The sequence below is a fragment of the Musca domestica genome, unplaced genomic scaffold, assembly GCF_030504385.1.
Source record: "Musca domestica strain aabys unplaced genomic scaffold, Musca_domestica.polishedcontigs.V.1.1 187, whole genome shotgun sequence".
In the NCBI taxonomy this organism is placed as follows: domain Eukaryota; kingdom Metazoa; phylum Arthropoda; class Insecta; order Diptera; family Muscidae; genus Musca; species Musca domestica.
The window spans coordinates 682,217-704,685 of NW_026712243.1; the positions used below are offsets into that span (position 1 = coordinate 682,217).

The 22,469-nt window shown below is 36.1% G+C and overlaps 1 protein-coding gene across 1 annotated transcript; it reads left to right on the plus strand.

Annotated features, from left to right (window-relative positions):
- Positions 1-6,834: 6,834 nt before the first annotated feature.
- Positions 6,835-20,517, plus strand: LOC101899393 (probable ATP-dependent RNA helicase CG8611). Its single transcript, XM_059121089.1, has 8 exons — positions 6,835-7,005; positions 7,060-7,993; positions 10,064-11,012; positions 11,084-11,168; positions 11,235-11,425; positions 11,486-11,637; positions 20,020-20,209; positions 20,275-20,517. Exons 1-8 carry the CDS (start codon positions 6,949-6,951, stop codon positions 20,462-20,464), a joined length of 2,748 nt encoding a protein of 915 aa, XP_058977072.1. The 5' UTR covers positions 6,835-6,948; the 3' UTR covers positions 20,465-20,517.
- Positions 20,518-22,469: the final 1,952 nt, after the last annotated feature.

Consider the following 22,469-nt stretch of genomic DNA (forward strand, 5'->3'; position numbering starts at 1 on the left):
TTCCATCCAAATATAAAGAAATTACACTATCACGCTTGAATTCCTTCACGAATAACTTTTTTCTGGAAAATTCTCACCAAAAAGATTTTGTACGCTTGTAAACAATATAATAAGCTGTCACTGGAATAATTTTAACAGCTGTCGGACAAGTGGCTTAGAAATGACAGCAGTCTGAAGTTGAAGTTGTTTCATCTTATCCTGTGTATGTTTTCCTGTACGACTCCAAAGTCGTTATGATATGCATTTTTTAGACAATTTTTGCAAATTTGAATAATTTTCATTCAAAATTTTCAATTTCAAAATTGGTTTGACGACTACCTGTATTCTTCTACCATGGGCATTGTCAAGAAGTTTTGCTATTTTTAATTGGTTTTAATTTCATTTCAACAGCATTGTCAAATCAAACAATTTGCCTCCAGATTTGGCGGGATTCCTTCCTAATGGCATTTCCAAGATAAAACAAATTCCAACTTTATAATTCAACAAGTTTTGACATAATTTTCTAATAATTAATCACGCCCTCATTGACCTGGAACACTCATACCCTTTATCCATATGTTGACATTAAAAGTAAATAATACAGACACACTCACACACATTAGCAAAATATTGTAATTTAGAAATTAATAAGAAAATTTACTTTATAGATTCACCGGATATATATATGAAATGGATAACAAATTATAACAATTAAATAGAAATTAAACTAAGAATATACTCTGTGACAAACGTTGATTTTATTCATTTACATATTTGATAAACACGTGTAATTGAACCATAAACAAACACACACACATAAAAAACTAGCGAAAATTATTCATATATATTCCTTAAATAAAGAACAAAAAAATCATATGACCAAAATGTGTTTTATATTCTAATCAATGATATAATTCTTGGCAAAACAATATAGGTAGGCTAATTTGCTAAATCGAGTATGGCAACCCTTTTCTGAAGTACTCGACCATGGCGCAATAACAAGGTGTTACTGCAAATTTTAAAAACCAAATGAAATGTCAAAATTTGTTTACACTTTTTGGCTATTGTTTATCATTTGTTTTGTAATTTCAATCACATTATGATTGCATGGGGAAATTTGTCCAACAAGAATTTGCAAACTCTCACTGAAAGAACTCTCAAAATTTCTCTCTCCAACCGCTCTCTTTTGCAGAACATTTGGGCTAAAAGTCACAATTTGTAACAATTGTCACAAATTTGATTTTGACATATCATTTGGCAGTCAGCTGGCTTGCAGGGATGTCTTATACTGTGGCCATGGATTTCTCTTTATTTCAGTTTCTCGTGGATGGAGAGCAGTAAAGAACCCCAAAAGAAAACAAAAGAAGCAGTAAGTACGGCCGGCACGAACTTTAAATGCCCTCCAACATTTGGAATGAATTTGGAATTTAAAAAAAAAAAACAGAAATGAAAAATATAATTCGTTAAAAATTCTGTTAAAATCTTAAAAATACCGTATACAGGGTGAGATGAAAAAACTGCAACCAACTTCAGACTGCTGTCATTTCTAAGCCACTCGTCCGACAGCTGTTAAAATTATTCCAATGACAGCTCATTATATTGTCTACAATCGTACAAAAGCATTTTGGTGAGAATTTTCAGAAAAAAGTTATTCGTGATGGAATTCGAGCGTGATAGCGTGATTTCTTTATATTTGGCTGGAAACACACAAACACAGCATGTGAATAAATCTTGTAAATAAATCTTTTGTGTCTCGTTCCATCGCTCGTTACCGTAATACTGGTAGTGTAGCCCGACGTCAAGGAAGTGGACGGAAGAAAACCGCAACATCAGCAGAAATGGTTCGAAAAGCAAAAAAGCGACTTAATCGAAACCTGCGTCGCAGTGGCCGAAAATGGCTCATGATCTGAACATATCGTAATGTTCCATTCGGCAAATATTGAAAAATGAGCTCGGGGTAAAGCCATTAAAATTCAGAAAAGTGCAAAAACTTACACCGCAACAGAAAGAAAATAGAATCAAAAGAGCTAAGACCAAGAGAGAGAAGAGAACAATTCGAACAAATCAATACTTATTCTAAAATTTGATGCTATTTCCGACATTTTTTGCTTTTTTCAATAAAATTAAAAAAAAAATGTAAAAATTATGACGTTTGACTTTATTACATTTTTTTCACCTCATCCTGAATAGGGAGTTACCGTTATAGGGTCTATACGAAGACGTGGACCTGTAATTTTCTGTCACAGCCTGTAGTACCCATTACGAAGTGCAAATTTTAACAATTCCCGTGTTAAGGTAAAAAAAAATAGTTTCATTCAAAAATTTATCTATGGCTTCCTATATCAATTTTATTATTGTTTTCATAAAGGTGAGAATACATAAAAGGCTTTTTTGGCTGACATAATTCATCAGCTGGCTTCTTCGTAAAAGAACAAAGGAGCATAGGACCTAAACCTAAATCAACCTAAAGCTTGGATTTGTAGTCTGTGCCAAAATTGACAACAGTGTTGGCCAATATATGGCGCATGGTAGAAGAATGTAGGTAGATGCATCAACGCTTGGGAACATTGATATGTCAAAATTTTTTAAATGTTTTATCAAAACTAAGTAAATTTTTAAATGTTTTCTTATACGACTCAATTTGGAGTTTGTTATAATACACATTTTTCAACAATTTTTACAAATTTCAATAATTTTTCATTCAAAATTTTCCATTCCAAAATCGGTTTGACAGTTCATTGTCCCAGCAGCTGTGTCGATGCGACTACTTGTATTCTTTTACCATGATATGACGCCTATGTATACGTAAACAAAAATAAGCTTACTGACATTTTATATCATTTGAAACAAGTAGGATTTGAAAGTCGTACTTAGAAATTTTATGTATATGTGTATTGTATATATGTCTGTGTATTCCATGGTAGAATAATATAGGTAGACGCATCGACTCAGCTGCTGGGACAATAAACTGTTAAACCAATTTTGGAATTGAAAATGTTGAATGAAAAATTATTTCAAGTTGTAAAAATTGTTGAAAAACGCGTATTATAATAACCTCCGAATGACGTCGTATGAGAAAACATATAAAAATCTACTTATATTTGAAAAGAAATTTAAAAATTTTTGACATATCAATGCTCCCAAGCGTTGATGCATCTACCTGTATTTTTCTACCATGATCTCAAATATATCATAGAAATGTTTAAACACGCTTATGCAAACGTTGTTTAAGTAAATAAATACCCACCATCATGATTACGTTATTTATTTTTATTCACCACGCAATAGCAATAAATCCAACAGTCAGCTAGTTGGTTCACAAACCATGCCCAAAGCGTATAGCGACTGCTATTGTGTCTAGTCGCTGTAAACACAATATCGAAGACAATCACTCTGTCGGAATGTAAAACTGCCATCTAACGTCAAAAGGTTGAAATATGTTGCTTTGCACTACCTTTTCACATGAGAAGACATATTTCAACGAATTTATATTAGGATTAAGAGCATTAATTATTTGTTTCTTTTATTGTTAATTGAAATTAACTCTCTAAATTACGATTTTTATGAACACATGTTCGGTGTTAATATGGAATCTAAATGCTATCCCTATGCATAACTGATTATGTTCGAAACACCCCAACAATGATAAAGAATGCAGGTAGACGCATCGACGCAGCTGCTAGCATAATGAACTGTCAAACCAATTGTATAGTTTTTTTAAATGAAAAATTATTCAAATTCGTAAAAAGTGTTAAAAAAATGCATAACATAACTACCTCCGATTGGTGTCATATAAGAACACATATAAAAACGTTTCCTTAAAATGGAGGGTTTGAAATCTTTATCTTTATAAGTTCAAGTTCAAGAACAGATAAATAAACTTGGTTTTCGAAGATATCATGGTAGAATAATGTAGGTAGACGCATCGACACAGCTGCTGGGACAATAAACTGTCAAACCAATTTTGAAATTGGTAAAAAATTTTGAAAAACGATTATTATAATAACCTGCGAATGACGTCGTATAAGAAAACATATAAAAATCTACTTATTTTTGACAAAACATTTGAAAAAAGTTGACATATCAATGTTCCCAAGCGTTGATGCATCTACCTGTATTCTTCTACCAGATATGAAACATAAAACTGTTTTCACGTGACAACGAAAATTAATGATTATTTTGTAAAATCTGCCACTCGTCATAAAAAAATTAGATATGAAAATAATTTGATTTGAGAAGTGAAAAAGGTGGAATTCGTCAGTTAAGGGTTGCCATATTCAATTAAGCAAATTGATTTGCCATGCTTCCAATCATTGATTATACCTTACAACACAATGACCCGTTCTTATATCGTCCCTTTATAGTCCAATTTTGATATCCCGTACTTTAGGAAAAGTGAAGGATAAAGTTCACATTATGGGAAATTCATTATTACATCCTTCCTTTAAAATAAATTCATTTTTTTGCAGAGATATGGCAATAAATTGCCCTCAATGATTACTTTTTGTAAATGTAACTGGTTGTCACTGCATTTTTAAAACAAAAATTTCGAACGAATTTGTATTAATTTCGTAAAATAAATCGTGTGGGTGTATTATAAGTTTGATTGGGCAAAAAATTATGTAACACCTCCAAATATTGGTTTCCCACATAGGAAAGTATATATAGATCTTCCTATCTCGTCGAGCTGAGCCGATCTAGCTATGTATGTCCGTCCGTCCGCCTGTCCATGTTAATTTGTAATCACTCTACAGGTCGCAATTATGGTCCGGTCTTCACGAAATTTAGAATGGAGGTGGGGTTTGGGCCAGAATAGAACCCTATTTCTTTTGGAGATGATCACATAATATTTAGGGGTTGAAATGGACCAAATACTGAAAAATTTCCTGATTTTGCAGTTGCTCTACAGGTCGCAGTCATAGACCAATCGACGCGAAAGTTAGCATGTGGCTACAGCTTAAGTCTGGGCAGAAGTCTTCCAATTTTGATGGTAATCGGGTAATATTTAGTGGATGAAAAGGCCATGATACTTGTGCTAAATAATATCAAATTTTCCATTAAACCGCGAATATTTTTAATCCCGGCAAAATCATAAATAGACGAACAGGTCAATCCTGACCGTTACGTAAATGCCGATAGTAAATATATCGAATATATATAGCGAAATATGTACAATACATATATACAAAGGAAGGGGATGTTAGCTAAAATGCTTATATCTCAAGAATGGCTGGACCGATTTTGACAAATTTTGTCAATTCAGATTTTGTGACATTTTTTTATTTTTTCATATTTTTTATCGCATGCGATTTTTTCAATTTGACTTATAATATTGAAATGTACATTTTGTAAATTTTTTAACCTTACAACACGGGTTGGGGTTATTATATACAGATTGCAATTATCGTCCGATCTTTACGAAAATTTTCCCATGGGTAGGGTTAGGCTGGAAATACATAAAGCGCATATTTGGCTGGCTTAAGTCATCGGCTGGCTTCTTCGTAGATGAACAAAGGAGTTTTAGGTTGACCTAGTTCGATTTTGGCCCTAGGCTCCTTTGTTCATTTCCGAAGAAGCCAGCCGATGACTTAAAGGGCTAAGTACATAAGAAGCTTGAAGTCATGGCTAGGCATATTTTGTGACATTTCACAAAGGGATTACAGAGCCGCACTAAAATCCAGCCGTCGTTTTCCATTATAATTTGACATTAATATGCCTAGCCATGACTTCAAGCTTCTTATGTACTTAGCCCTTAAACCAGCCAAATAAGCGCTTTATGTATTCCCAGCTTTAGGGTGGGAATTAAGTCATTGGCTTCTGGCTTCTTCGTAGAGGAACAAAGGAGTTTTAGGTTGACTTAGTTCGATTTTGACCCTAGGCTCCTTTGTTCATTTCCGAAGAAGCCAGCCGATGACTTAAGCCAGCCAAATAAGCGCTTTATGTATTCCCAGCTTTAAGGATAGGGAAGAATTCTAGCTTTTAGGATGACCATTGAATTATATTTAGCTGAAAAATCGACCACAACAACTAACAGCACGACGGAGTGCGCAAATTTCCCTGGTCAAAATGGTAAGGGCAATATCTGGGCAGTGCTCCATGACAAAATTTCAAAAGTGAAATCTTCCAAAATGGACTTGGGCATAAGGGTGCTTCTAACATATTGTAGTGTTTACTTGTTTTTTCATATTTTTTATCGCATGCATTTTTTTTCAATTTGACTTATAATATTGAAGTATACATTTTATAATATTTTTTCACCTTAATCAAATGCTAAGTGTAATATCTAGGCAGTGCTCCGTGGCATAATTTCACAAGCGAAGCGGCTTTTAACATATTGTAGTATTGTAGGGTATCACATGGTCGGCCCCGCTCGACTATAGCCTTTTCTTACTTGTATTTAAGATATTTTATTTTTTACTAAGAAAAAGTAATAAATACAAACACGAAGTTGGCATAGTTCAGGTACAGTGGAGTTTTAAATACCCATCCGGGCGATATTCTAATAATAAGTGTACCCATCCTTCTAAAATAAAAACGTTATCTGGTCTGCATTTTAGTCAAACCAAATATATATGTAAATGGCGGGAAAATTTCTTGTGGATTTATTAAAAACATTGGGGTACGAAGAATATTCTAAATTAGCTATTACTACCTTAAAGCGGTGGAGAAGATTCTGTGAACTGAGCTATTTTATTTCAGTGTTGTTAAAGTATCGAATCGACCAGCATCTTTATTACATCAGCAGTGACATCTTTGAAAGAAATAGTAAACTACGTTGGAAAGAAACGTGACAAAGAGAAACGTCAAATGAATCGTTTGAAACGAAAACATGTATCAAAACAAATCTAACGATAACACATGATTAACTTGAAGAGCTCGAAGCAACAGCACGTTTTCGGTTTTAAAAATTAAATTAAATATTTGAAACATTTTCAATTAATTCTAAGTTACAACACCCCTGCCACAAAGATGACCATCGAACTGAACATCACCACAGCTAAGCAGCCAATGCGTAGCAAACCGGAGGTAAAAGGAATTACAAGATTTTTTTTCATTCATATTTAAAACTATCATTTTCAGGAAGTCCTTCCTCCTCCCACGAAGAAGAAGTCAAAAAACTCTGCTAGTAGTGGATTTTCATTTGAGTTTGGTGGTGGGACGCAAAAAGTAAAGGCGGTTGTGGCAAGAAGACGTCCGGTAGCCGGAAAAACAGTATCTGAAGATGACAAACCCAAGAAGACAACTGAAGAGGCGGTCAAACCTAAATCAAAACCCACAAAGCCAAATGGCCAGTCAGTGGCCTTAAAACGAAAGGCTACGGACAACATCAGTGAAGTGCCTAAAAAGAATTTTGTTGCAGCCCCACAATCCCATCAAGATGATGGCGATTCCGATTTGGAATCCTATGCTAGAGTACCAAAAACCAAGGATTTAGCTGGAGACCTAATGTTGAACATATGCACAGCTCCCACAGGCATGGTGGGCAAACAGCAAGGCCAAAAAGCAAAACTAACACGCCAGGAACGCCTTCAACAAAAACGCTCAGAACGACAGGGAGGTGATGGGCAACTAAAGAAACGTACCTTGTCCGATAATGAACTGAAAGCTGGTATCAGAAAATTCTCTAAAAATCCAAATCAAAAACCAAGAGCCGCCGATCTTTTTATACAAAGGGAAAGGGAGGAACGTGAAGCGTTGAAGGCCAAGGAAGACAGCAGTCCAGTTGAAGAACCCGAATTGGGACACGTAGATCCCCAGGCACGTAAAAATAATGCCTTTCGTGTTAAACGTCCTGGCGATTCGAGTGTACGTAAGATTGGCCTCTTCAAAGATCAACCAGAGAAAGTGGAATTGGGTCAACGTTTTGTTAAACCAATTACTGAGAAAATTTTCGATAACACCAAAGTGGAGTCACTAGATCTACACGCGCATACAGTGAAAAATCTTGCCGATATTTTGAGCATTACTCATCTGACCACGGTGCAAAAGAAGACAATACCTAAAGCTTTGGAGGGTAAGTGGAAATAATATTTCTAACCAATTATATAAAAATTCGAAAGGATAAGGATTAATTTAGACATACGTTTTCGTAAAGGCACCATATGATTTTTATGTTCTTAGATGTCCCTCATGTCCTTTAATATTTAAACATTGAATTTTGCATTTCCTAGACAAGTAAGCTAAGCTTTAAGATTTTCATTAAATCTTCCGTCTACAACACTTTGTTCTTGAAGAATCTGTCCTCTTACCCTACACCACATAGTGGTAAGTCTTTGTGCATTCATTTGTAACAGGGAGAAGGAAGCTAGATAGACCCATAGTCACTTTTGAGGATCTTCCTAGGATCACTTTCAGAGTCGATTTATGCAAGTCAGTTCGCCTGTCCGTCTATGTATTCTTGAGAACAAAATGCAGGTCGCATTTATTATCCGATTGAGATGGAATTTTCCAGACAATATTTGTTTGGCCCAAGAATGAACCCCATTGGTGATAATCGGATCAGATTTAGATATAGCTCCCATATATATATTCAACTGATATCGGGTTAATTGTGCACCAAATGGCCAATATCAGTCCAAAAGTCCTGAATTTTGATACATCCAACCGAATTCAACCTAAAAGCAAGTACATTAAATTTGGTGAAAATCGGTTCAGATAAAGCTATATATGTTTCATCTGATTCGGTGTTTATGTCCCTCACATTCGTAATATGCATTTGACAACAATGATAGTTGGTACTAGATATCGGATAGAGCCCAGAAATACCTCTGCCAAATTGTATCAAGATCGGTTCAGATTTGGATATAGTTCCCATATATATCTTCGACCGTTTTCGAGTTAATTGTGCACCAACTGGCCAATATCAGTCCCAAAGTCCTGAATTTTGGTACATCCGACCGAATTCAGTCTAGAAGGAAGCACATCAAATTTGGAGAAAATCAGTTCAGATATAGCTATAGCTCCCATACATATGTTTCATCCGATTTGGGGTTTTAAGTCCCTCACTTTTTAATATGCGCTCCACAAGAATGATATTTGGTACCAGATATCTTATATAGCTCGGAAATACCTCTGCCAAATTTTATAAAGATTGGTTCAGATTTGGATATAGCTTCCATATATATCTTCAACCGGTTTTGGGTTAATTGTGCACCAAATGGCCAATATCAGTCCAAAATTCCTGAATTTTGGTACATCCTACCGAATTCGATCTAAAAGCAAGTACATTAAATTTTATGAAAATCGCGTCAGATATAGCTATAGCTCCCATATTTACGTTTCATCCGATTCGGTGTTTATGTCCCTCACATTCGTAATATGCATTTGACAACAATGATAGTTGGTACTAGATATTGGATAGAGCCCAGAAATACCTCTGCCAAATTTTATCAAGATCGGTTCAGATTTGGATATAGCTCCCATATATATCTTCAACCGATTTCGGGTAAATTGGGCATCAAATAGCAGGTATCAGTCCAAAAGTCCTGAATTTTGGTACATCCGACCGAATTCAGTCTAGAAGCAAGTACATTAAATTTGGTAAAAATCGATTCAGATATAGCTTTAGCTTCCATATATATGTTTCATCCGATTTGGTATTTAAGTCCCTCACAATCGTAATATGCATTCGACAACAATGATATTTGGTAGCAGATATCTATAGAGCTCGTAAATACCTCTGCCAAATTTTATCAAGATTTGTTCAGATCTGGATATAGCTCCCATACATATCCTTAATCCGATTACAGGTTTATTGTACAAATAATGGCTAATATCAGCCCAAATGGAGTGAATTTCGGGAGGTACGTTTCCAATTTTGGAAATGTTATTTGGTATAAAAAATGATAATCGATTCAGAATTGGATATGCCGCCCTCTGAAACCACTATAACTGTTCTAAAGCCAAAGGTTGATAGGTGGTATGATCTACTTCAAATAAATTTTCAATATAAATTCTTTTGTTACGGGAGGTCTACTATATATACATAGTCGTGTAGAGTATCATGTAGTCGGCCCCGCCCAACTTTTGGCTTTTCCTTACTGGTTATTACACAAATAAGTTTATTTTTTCTTCTTCTTTTCAGGTAGAGATCTCCTTGTACGTTCCCAAACAGGTTCGGGCAAGACATTGGCCTATGCCTTACCTCTGGTAGAAAAACTGCATTCTATACGACCGAAAATTACCCGTGATTGTGGTATATTGGCTGTTGTTATAGTACCTACACGAGAATTGGCCATTCAAACTTATGAACTCTTCTTAAAACTAGTAAAACCCTTTACATGGATTGTACCGGGCGCCCTGATGGGTGGTGAACGAAGAAAAGCCGAAAAAGCCAGATTACGTAAAGGCATAAATATTTTGGTGGGAACACCTGGACGTTTAGTTGACCATTTACTACACACCGAATCATTTAAGCTTAGTAAAGCCAAATTTCTTGTACTCGACGAAGCTGATCGTCTCTTGGAAATGGGCTATGAACGTGATGTTAAACAAATTGTTGAGGGTATCGATAAACAACGAACGGAAGATGCCAAAGAAGGTGGCACCCCTGAACCGTTGCAGAGAATGTTATTGTCGGCCACTCTAACATCAGCTGTACAAAAATTAGCTGGTCTAACATTAAATGATCCCATATATATCGATAACAGTGACGAGGATCCCACCAAGGCCATTAAAACAACCGAGGGTTATAATAAAGAAACAATTGAGGCTGTCACTGCCGATGTACTGGACGGTGAAGATTCAACTGGTATCTTAACAATACCAGAAAATTTAAAACTTAGCTATGTAGTGGTGGCACCCAAGTTACGTCTGGTTACACTCTCGGGTCTATTGGCTCATGAATTTCGTAATAAAGATAAATTTAAGGCTTTAATTTTTATGAGTACCATGGAAATGGTTAACTTTCATCATGATTTGTTAAATGAACAGCTTACGCAAAAGATACTTGATGAAGAAGATGAAGAATTGGCCAAAGAGGAATCAGATGATGACTCAGATGAGCCACTGTTGAAGGGTTTAAGATTTTTCAGGTGAGTGGGATATGAGTTTGTATGAATTATCGTTTTATGACTAAAAAATATCTTCATTATCTTATTTGTAGATTACATGGATCCATGTCACAAACCGAAAGACAGGGTGTCTTTAAGGGATTCCGGGAATGTAAATCAGGAGTTCTTTTGGCAACAGTAAGTTCAAAAAGAATAACTCAACATTTCTTAATATCTTATTAAATGCTTTATTTTTCTTCATAGGATGTTGTTGGCCGTGGCATAGATGTTCCTGAAATCGATTTGGTCGTACAATACTCCCCACCCCAGAAAACTGCCGATTTTGTGCATCGTGTTGGTCGCACAGCCCGTGCTGGACGCAATGGTCGTGCTGTACTTTTCTTAACGCCCAGTGAAGTGCAGTTTGTTCGTTATTTGGAAAATAAACGGATAAGGTTGGGAATTGTATTCATTAACTAAAGGGGAGATTCTAATGCAATTTCGATTTTTTTTAGAATATCTCAAGCTGATATGGATGTATATTTAAAGGCGTTAAATGAGGCCGACGATGAAGCGAATACAGTCCAAGAGGCGGCATCAAATTTACAACATAAATTCCAAGAGCTTATTGCCGATGACAAAGAAATGCATGATAAGGCATGTAAAGGTGAGTTGAAAGTTTCAATCGATAGAGAAGAATATTTGCCATCGGGAACGAAAAATTTTTTTTTAATAAAAAATACTAGTTAAAAAATTGACTGACTGACTCACTGAGAATCAATGGCCAGACGAAACGGCTGAAGCTGGAATCTTGAAATTTTGCACGAAATTTTGGTTTGTAGGCGTGTAATAAGGTTCGGTTTTTTAAAATTTGTACTAAAAGGGTACAAAATGTACTAAAAATTAAGAGAGCTAGAATTCTGAAGTTTGAGATGAGAGTCACTGATGGAGTGCAGGGTAGATGTCTCAAAGGGTTTTTCGAAATTCGAACTTTAATGTTACGAAAAAATTTAAAATGGTATTAAATATCTAAAATAGTCAGTATTATGTGAATGTGAAAACATGGAATTTGTTATGAAAAGCAATGATGGGAAGTAGGGTTAATATGTGACGGTGGTTTTGGAAATGTGTACGTAGTGTGTGAACTGCACTAAATGGTACAAAATTGGGAATATTTTGGTTTAGGAATGGTTTGACAGATTTACTCCACCAGCCTTGAGTTATGATTATTCAAACTATTGACCCTTTATGGGGTAGTTTCCGAAGCAGTTGGCTAATATTAACCAAGTCGTATCTGACCTAAGATTGATAAAAATATTACAACATTGTATGAGATATGTGCAAATTTTTAGAAAATGTGGAAATATGCATGAGGTAACAGATATAGCGGACCGAAGTATTTCAGTTTCATAATCTATCTAATACAGATAAAAATGTTGGTATGTGCAAAATATAAAGGAAATCGAACATATAAATCCAATTTTATGCGAAATCATGAATAAGATAAATATTTAGATATAGCAAGTTGTAAAGAATAATAGTATTGAAAATTGTTAGCCTTTGTGGGTGAGGTACCAGAAGCGGTTGGCCGATAATGTTCACAGCATATCTTGCGTTAGGAAAAATATTTGTATATTCAACATTTTGGGGAGAGGTACTGGAAGGAATCGACCGAATTTCACACTAGACCTTGGTTTAACTAAAATATAGTGATGTGTGTAACTTGAAGAGAACCTGATGCTTATTTCGGATTTTATGATCGTTTTCGTAATACGAAACGTTGACTCTTTGTGGGGAGGTACCAGAAGGAGTGGTCCGATCTATACCATCTTTATAACATATGATAGAGATATTGAGATATACCATGTCTGAATGGGATCGGATGTTAATTTCGTGTTTTATGAGCTTCATGAAAATTTAAAAATTTGGACCCTTTGTGAGGGGGGTACCAGAAGGGGTGGACCGATATTTTCCATCTTCACACCAAACCGTTGGTTAATAAAATTAATCTGATGCGTGTAATTTGAAGGCAATCGGACTCTTACATCACATTTTGACCCTTTGTGGGGGAGGTACTTGATGGAGTGGCCTGATATTGTCCATTTTCGCACCTGACCTAGCACTGATGCAAATATTAGGATTCACAAAGTTGGAGCAATATCGGTTTATTCTTTCTCTTTCTGTGCCATAAATTATTTTTCGTTGAAAATGTTGACATTTTGTGTGGCAGGTACCAAAAGGAGTAGGTCGATATTGCCCATCTCCGAACTCGATCTAAGTTTGATAATAATACCAAGTTTGGATCAAATCGGCTACTCCCTTCGAGAGTTATCGTGTGCACCAGCCAAATGTCCTGAAACGGATTTGGTCCAAAGTAACCTAGTGTCTAAAACCGTCTCTAGCCATATGGCTGAGGGTGGTGAAAAAGGCGTGACACGAACTGTTAGAACGAATCTTAAATTTTGAGGTGGACTTATCGCTGACGAAGTAGCGGGCACTTTGTAGTAATCATATATAGGTCTGCCGAGATTTATATGTTTTAAAAGGCGACTGGGCAATCCAAACGACTGTCATTAGTTTAAAAATGATATTCGTTCTTATTATCGTTCGAGAACTGTCAAAAGAATATCAAGGTAATGGTCATAGATTCGGTCTTAACTCCCAAACGGCCCTGCTTTTTGTCCATTTGCTCTTGCAAGTCCTATGTACCCATCTAAGTATTCCTAGTAGAGTTTCATTTCAATAGAGTTAGATATATGATAGATTACCTAATCCTGCACAAGCATATTTTTAGATATTTTAGCATGGATGGCGTATCTCTTCAGCATTCTCTGCAGAAAACAGTCTTAGTGTTTGATTCAACTGCCAGTGATTTTGTGAGAATATATATGATATAGGTGAGAATACATGAAATCCTTTTTTGACGGGCTTAAGTCATTGGCTGGCTTCTTTTTTTCGTGATGCGATTGGCGACTGATGTGGGTCAGCTGCCTATTCCAAAGGGTAAATCGAAATATTTTAGCAGTTGTTATAGATAATAGGTCTTCATAGTCCGAGACTCGATAGGCTTAAGCTTTTCCGCATCATATTTAATTTGTAGAAATTTGACTTGGATCATCAGGACAAAGACCGCGAGACACATGTTGAACAAATACTCCAAACAAATGGTGTTGGAAAACTGTTCTGCTCTAGGATGTTCATGCCATATGTTTATATACATTTGTTTTGAACATCCAGAAGGTAACAAGATAGACCCCTTTGTTCCTTATGGCGATCTCCATTTCCTCTATACAAGTTGTTTTCCGACGTAGGGATGAACGAACGTGTTAAGCTCTCACTCCACATTATAACCGTTGTCCTCGGTGGCTTAACTTACATCCTGTGAGAAATATCTCCGAAATCTAAAGACGCTTCTATATGTCATCTAATGTAATAAATGAAACTGTCTATATTCATCCCAATACCCCCCACAATTTCGCAGAAAATATTTTTTCTTAATCAAGACCTTTTGTGTTTTACTAATCAAAAGCAATATCAACTGATTTCCTCTTTTCCACTGCTTCACTTCATTCCAATCCATTTTTTATCGAGCCGAGAAACAAAGGCGAACAAATATTTCATGTTTTCCAAAACTAATTCAATTATTGTGCATTTTTTCCAGTTTCCTTTGTACGGACGTTGGCAAAAGTTTATTCGCTTGAGTATTTTTATAATAGCTTTTGCAAACGACGACAACAAGAATACACTTATGCACTCTTTGCAGTTGTTCGTTTTTGAACGGATACTTTTATGGTATTGTTCACAGGATGTTTTGCTGTGCTTTTAGTTCCTTAACGGAATAACGTGAGTTTTTTTTTTGTTTGTTTGTTTTCGCTTCGTTTTCAAGATGTGTGAAATCAGTAAAGAAGTACAAGAAAACAAAAGAAACGAAGAAATGCGATGGAGTTACGTATACAAGCGTGTGTAACTTGAATTATCAACGTGTAGATCCATCCATCCTGTTTTCTGTTTAGTTTTATCGAAGCGAAACAATTGTAATGGATTTTTGATTGGTAGTACTTTATGTCGACATTTCGACCCCTCTGTGTCTCTCTCTCTCTCGCTTTTGTAGTGTCTCGTTGTTTTTCGCTTCGAAACATCTTAAAAAAGCAGTTAAACTTTTAGTTATTGTTTTGTTTACTTACCGCTGAACAGAAGAATAGTATGAGGAATGACTTTCACGGAAGTCTTTAGAACTTCATACATCCAGTTTATTGATGTTTTATTTTTTTTATATCCACCATCATAGTATGGAGGATATATTAAGTTTGTAAATCCGTTTGTAACACCTCGAAATTTTAGACCCCACAAAGTATATATATTCTTGGTCAGCATAAAATTCTATTTCGATTTAGCGATGTCCATCCGTCGGTGAAAATCATTCTAGCTTCCGAACGAATCGCAGTAGATTGATAAAATTTTACTCAAATGTATATTATGTCTGCAGGACTTTTAGTATTGAAAATGGGCCATGTAGGTCCACGTTTTGGTGTAGCCCCCATATAATGGTTCCTCCCTCTATTCGGTATTTTAACGATTTTAGCGACATTAATCACCAGAATTGTTTCAAATTTGGTATTTAAAGTTCCTGTCTGTGCAGGTCCACGTCTTCGATATTCGGTATTTTGATGATTTTAGTGACATTATTTACCGGAATTATTTCAAATTTTGTATTTGAAGTTCGTAATGGATACTACAGTCTATGCCAGAAAATTGTCTGTGCAGATCCACGTTTTATAACACCCATGGTACCTCCCTCTATTCGGTATTTTTATGATTTTAGCTACATTATAAACAGCTTATGACAAAAGTTGCCTATGCAGGTCCACGTCGTCGTATAGACCCTAATATACGGCTACATTCTGTATTTTTAAGATTTTAACAGAAATTCTTATTTTTTTGAAAATTGCCAAATTTGTACCAAATTTCTGTTTCCACGAAAAGATTAAAAAAATATCGCTTTCTTGTCCCTGAGAACCAAAAATAGTACTTTTTGAGAACCCTTTTTGCTGTTGTAGGTAATATATGTTTATAAACCGCTAATCTGGTTTTGCTTCTATATTCAGATTTAGGAAGTCCGGTACTCTTATGGGCCGTAGCTAAGAATCCTCTGGAGTGAGGGTACCACACGATGGGCAGACGTTCTGCACATCTTTATCAATTCGCGGCCAATACAAATTGAGACGGTTTCACCATCCTGAACTTGGTTTAGCCGTAGTTTTCGCTGGTTTGTCTAGGCTGTCGACGTAGTTTAGCATCAATTGAAAAGGGGGGGGGGGGGGGGGGGGGGGCGAACTCCGAGGATGACATTAGTTCTGCAATGGTTGAGTACAGCGACGATTGCATCAGTATGAATGCTATTCAGGCCTGCCTGATAGTCTTCCTGATCTAGAGATTTCTCTTATAGCGTTGGTCCTCTCTCTAGATCATGTAGGTCCTTCCTGACACGCGTGGGTGGGGGAGTTCTGTCCACGATATAATGAACTGGATGACTCACACGACAACACCTAAACAGGTACTGCAACAATCACTCGGCCCATTCTTCAGGCTTCGAAAACAATACGGTTGTCTAACGACATATTGAGAACTTTTGTCAGGTACTCAACTCCCGGCGTAACCAGTTGTTTGAACATTACTATAGAGATTCCGTCTGGGCCCAACGCTTTGAATGACTTTCGGATGACATTTGCAAAATCATCCATCGTAAATTGTGGCGGTGCTACCTCGGTGTATCAAATCTCTGATACGACGTGGTACCTATCGTTGTCCTATCGCTCTCAGGGTGCTAGACGAACGGTCGAACGGTGATTCTGGGGTCAGTTGGTTGAAATGACGGAGATCATCACAGTAATTTGATAGTCCCGCTTATGTTACGTCATTAAAAATGATTCAGGTTCTATCATCCTTTTTTCAGAGTTTGAGAGCGATTTAACAATGTTGCAACAGTCGTTAACCTCCATTGCCTGTTCACTGACTCTGAGATCAGTAGGGCTGGCATGTCGGGCTTATCATGTTCACTCGTTAGTCCCGCTGTCTCTGTTGGTAAATTTGGTCTTATTTCGACCAAAAGATATATAACGGGCGGATGCAGCTTTGGAAAATCCTTTCTGCTACCCGAACATAAGAAGGCTTGGGCATTTCTCTGGAGCAAAATTTGGTGAACTCTGTGAATTTTGGACAGTGAGATTTTTCATTGTTAAGGAAAGTGCGACCTTCAAATCTTATAAAATCGGCCGATTTTCTTATGGAGACGATTATCGGAAGATGGTCTGCCCCAAGAGAAATGACGGGTTGAAGACCGGGTGCCAGCATGGATAAATATGACAAAATGTTAAACTGTGCTCTTATTCGGGTGGAACGCTGCCCTCGTTTACCATGCAAAATGTGGAGCAATCAATCTGCTTTGCAAACGGTGATCCTATCTGGCCATTACCTAGAGCGGAATGCCACAACTTATGGTGGGCATTAAAACGGCCTTGTGCTTGGCAAAAAATACGTTTCCCAGCCATTAACCGACAGGATATATTCATTAAAACCTGTTAACTCGGCAGTTCCATACTTGAGTGATACCCCCATACATTCCATGTACGGGTCACTAGGGGCTGGCTCAAGCGAGATAGGTCTGTATTCAATAGAATGGCATTATAGGCTGTAATTTTCATTGATCATGGTTTCCTGAAGCGCTGTTATCAAAATTCCCCTACATTATATATTTTGCCTCGCAGTCCCATTCGGAGTAGACATTCCGGAATATGCTGTTCCATTTTTGATCTTTCATTGCGCTGCTGTGTCAGAGTAAGGTTAATTTTCCATGACAAACCGTGATATGTGAAATATGATATAAATATTTTACTGTAATAGACCCCTCTTAATTTTGCTATACTTTAATTATCTCCCTCTTAAATGTTTGTTGGTCCACCACCAAATACATATCCTATCCATTTGTTATTATTGCTCTTTACCTTTTACCCCTTCAAATAATGAGACAAATTATTCTTTAAAAACATTTTTCGATTGTAATCATTTTTCACAAATTTTCCTCACAATTTTGTTGATACACCTCGCAGGACAACCATAAAATATTTGATGACATTTAATTAAACTTATATTTGATGGGATGGGCAGCCATAGCTGTTACTTCTTTGCCACAATTTTAATGAAACTCACAGGCTCTGTGTGTATGTCACAAAATACTTAATTACACCCATCATCATCATAATCATCCCCACCAATCGTCATCGTGAGAAATAACATCACCCACATCGTCCTTCCTGTACATCAAACCACCTATGTCATTCATTCATCCATCAAGTGTCATACAATCTCATAATACACTCCACGGACGGCCGTGTCCCGTGCCTGCAATGTGTGTGAGTGTGTGTGTGAACATAAAATACACGCAATCAAAATAAAGTATAACTTTTTAATAAAAGATTACACCAACAAAAAATATTGTGAATATCGCGTTGGCTTGTGGGTTTTTTTCATTAGTTATTTATTTACGAAAAGTATTGCAGTCCGTACAAATGGACTCGTGGCCGGCCAACCTACCAACCCTTTCGTAACTTAAATAAAGTATCTCTTGCCCGTGGCCCCGGTTTCCATGAACCATCCAACCACCCACCCCTCAAATGTTATGATGAAAGCGTGGTTCGCAACTTATAATTGGAAAAATAATGTTTTTCATTTCGATTTCCCCAACATTTTCATTTGCTTTTCAGGTTGTGAGGCAAAAAACGAAAGAGTGAAAAAATGTCCTCCGTATAATTACAAAATTAATGTCCTTTTGAGTTGGAATGATTACAGCGTTGCTGGTTAATATGAATTTGTATTTTTTATTTCAGTGATTTTTTGTATAAAAGTATGAGATCGCGTTTTGTTGTTTTTAAATAAAAAAACAAATTAAAGTTTTAAATTGACAACAAAATTGTGGTAATTTGAAGTAACAAAGTTTACGAATTCAGATAGGGAGATATTTTGCTGGCATGGGAATGAAAGGCCATCCATATTATCTTTTTTAAACATAATAATCAGTTTGCATCTTCTGGGAACTATTTTCTATGGCAATGGGGACGGATCATCTACATACAGGGTGAGATAAAAAAACTGCAATAAAGTCAAATGCCATAATTTTTACATTTTTTTTTTAATTTTGAAAGCAAAAAATGTCGGAAGTAGCATAAAATTTTAAAATAAGTTTGTTCGCTTACAAACTGCTGGACAACGAATATTTTCTCATCGGGGAAAACCAAATTCGGCTGTTCACCACTTTCGGCCAAGCGAAGCAACTCTTTAGCTCTTTTGAGTCTAATTTTTTTTTGTTGCGGTGTAAGTTCTTGCACTTTTTGGAATTTCAAGGGCCTTAGCCCGAGCTCATTTTTCAATATTTGCCGAATGGAATATTGCGATATGTTCAGCTCACTAGCCATATTTCGACCACAGCGACGCAGGTTTCAATCAAGTCGCTTCTTTACTTTTCGAACCATTTCTGCTGATGTTGCTGTTTTCTTCCGTCCATCTCCTTGACGTCGGGCTCGCTGACAACGATGGTTCGAGACACAATAGATTTATTCATATTTAAATACTGTAGTGCTCTAACCATAGCCACTTGTTGTTTTCCAGCCAAATATAAAGAAATCACACTATCACGCTTGAATTCCATCACGAATAATTTTATTTCTGGAAAATTCTCACCAAAATGCTTTTGTACGCTTGTAAACAATATAATGAGCTGGCCCTGGAATAATTTTAACAGCTGTCGGAAGAGTGGCTTAGAAATGACAGCAGTCTGAAATATGTTGCACTTTTTTTTATCTCACCCTGTACATTCCTCCTTCCGTATTTGTTTTATTATTTAACTAGAGTTAATTCAATCATCAGCCTAAGAACTAATGAACAGTTTTTTTCGGATTCTTATATTATCCTGATTTATTCCCTAAATTTTTATTTAATGTAATTTTAAATTACAATTTATTTTATTTTTACGTCTCCCATTTTCCATTACTTTCAGCATTCGTTTCATGGACGAAGTTCTACACAACGTTCCCCAAAGAATTGAAACCGATTTTCAATGTTAAAAACGCCCATATGGGACATTTTGCCAAAAGTTTTGGCCTCAAGGAACAGCCAACATCATTTGTGAAGAAACATACAATGCCTAAGCCAGCATTGCCCACAAATCGTTTAACCTACACCGAAAGGTAAGTAACTGCTCCAGACTGCACCAGATCACAGACTAATTTTATTAATAATTTCTTCTTTACAGAGATCCAGAGAAAATCAAACTCGAACGCAAGGCGAGAAAACATCGTTTTGGTACCACCGTAACCGGAGCCGTGAGAAATCTTAATCGTCCCGAACCCAATCGTTTGGCCAAAATGATACCCACTTCAAGGGTATTGACAATATCTGAATTTGATAGCGGTTTGCCATCGTCTAAAAAACGTAAACATTAATTTTGTACTAGGCTGTTTTTTGTCAGTTAATAAATAAATAAATAAAAATAGTGATTTTTATAACAAAAAAAAAAAAAAAAAAAAACACTTAATCGAATGAAAGTGGAATGCGAAAATTTAACGGAATGTGACTGTTGCTCTGTTTCAGAACTGCAAGAATATAAAACTTTTTACTACGAGTACCGATTTCCCCCTTTATGAAATCGACGAAAATTGCAAAACTAGTAGATTCTTGCAGGTTCTGGAACAAAGCATATGTGAAGTCTGGCATTCTGTCAATAACGGAATAACCATCGTCTATAACAGAAATAAACATCGTCTCACCATTGGCTCCCTAAAACTAGCAATCCGTACTTTCTCCAATATAAGACTGTTTTCGCAATATCAAGTTCATCAGCATATCACTTGATTTCACCTGGAAAATGAGCAGGTGTCATGTCAAAGGGCTTTATCTGCAACTAAGTACCACATTAGTATGTACATTAGCTTTGCCATATCAACGTTTTTTAAGCTATTAGTCTTAAGAACAATTTGTGCACCGAATGGCTAATATCAGGCCAAATGGAATGCATTTTGGAATTTACGACTAATACGACTAATTACGAAATCATAATTTAAAAAAGGAACTTCAAATTTAGTGTAAATCGTTTCAGATATAGCTATAGCTCCCATACATATGTTTTATCAAATTTTGGGTTTAAAATACATCACAAGCGTAATATGCATTCCACAACAAAGATCTCTGGTACCAAATATTAGATACAGCTCTGAAATAAGTGTATGAAATTATGTCAAGATCGGTTCAGATTTGGATATAGCTCCCATGTATATCCTCGACCGATTTTGGGTTAATTGTGCACTAAATGGCCAATATCAGCAAATGGACTGAATTTCGGCATTCCGACCAAATTCAGTCTAGAAGCGAGTGCATCGAGTATCGAATTTGGAAAATCGGTTCATATATAGCTCTCATCTATATGTTTTATCCGATTTTGTGTTGTGTTGCATCACATATATATCCTTAGTCCAATTTCAAGTTAATTGTGCAAGTAATAGCTAATACCAGTCCAAATGGAGTGAATTTCGGGACGTACGTTTCCATTGCAATTCGGCTCCGATATATATTTTTTGATATAATCCTTTTCCAAGTGATATCATGCTCTCTATAACTGATCTAAAGCCAAATGTTGATAGGTGGTATGATCTACTTGAAATAAATTCTTTTGTTACGGGAGTTCTACCAAATTTGCATAATGGTGTAGGGTATCATATAGTCGGCCCCGTCCGACTTTTGACTTTTCCTTATTGGTTAGAATTGTTGTAACAACTTTAGTAAATCTCATTAAATTCGGTACAATTTTGTTTTGGTTGAACGGTTTGATATAGAAATTTATAATGTTGGTATTAGGGTCTCTACTGGTGCGTAGGTTTTGGAAATGCATTCAACAAGTGTATGAAAGGTACTCTATGGTACTAAATTTGTTATTGAGTGAACGGGTACTGCTTGAAATCTGAAATTTGGCATTAGGATTACTGTTAGTGTGTAGGGTTGAGATTTGAAAGCTGATAATTTGAAATTATGGCATTGGGGACCCTGTTACAACAAGTACACGAAAAGTACTAAATAGTACTATATTTGGAACAATTTGGTATTGGCTGAAGAGATAGTTCCTCAAATCTGAGATTTAGTATTAGGATCACTGTTAGTGTGTAGGGTTGAGATTTGGAGGTGGTTTTGGAAATGCTATGAAGTACTAAATTTGGTATTGGGTGAGGGGATAGAGCTGAAATCCTCAAATTTGGTATTAAAGTTCCTTCTCTGAAATTGAAATATGGAAGTGGCTTTGGAAATGTGTACTTTAATTGTACGAAATGTGTTAAACATTACTAAATTTGGTATTGAATGAAGAAATAGGTTTAGGTTTGGCTGTTGATGTCTATGGATAAGATATGGAGGTGGTCTTGGAAATGTGTACTATAATTGTTCGAAAAGTACTAAGTGGTA

Excerpts from the sequence above, each read along its gene's own strand:
- LOC101899393 (XM_059121089.1), top strand. The coding sequence starts at position 6,949 with ATGACCATCGAACTGAACATCACCACAGCTAAGCAGCCAATGCGTAGC. Across the intron at positions 11,169-11,234 it reads CAGGAGTTCTTTTGGCAACA|GATGTTGTTGGCCGTGGCAT; the intron begins GTAAGTTCAAAA and ends TTTTCTTCATAG. Across the intron at positions 11,426-11,485 it reads TTGGAAAATAAACGGATAAG|AATATCTCAAGCTGATATGG; the intron begins GTTGGGAATTGT and ends GATTTTTTTTAG.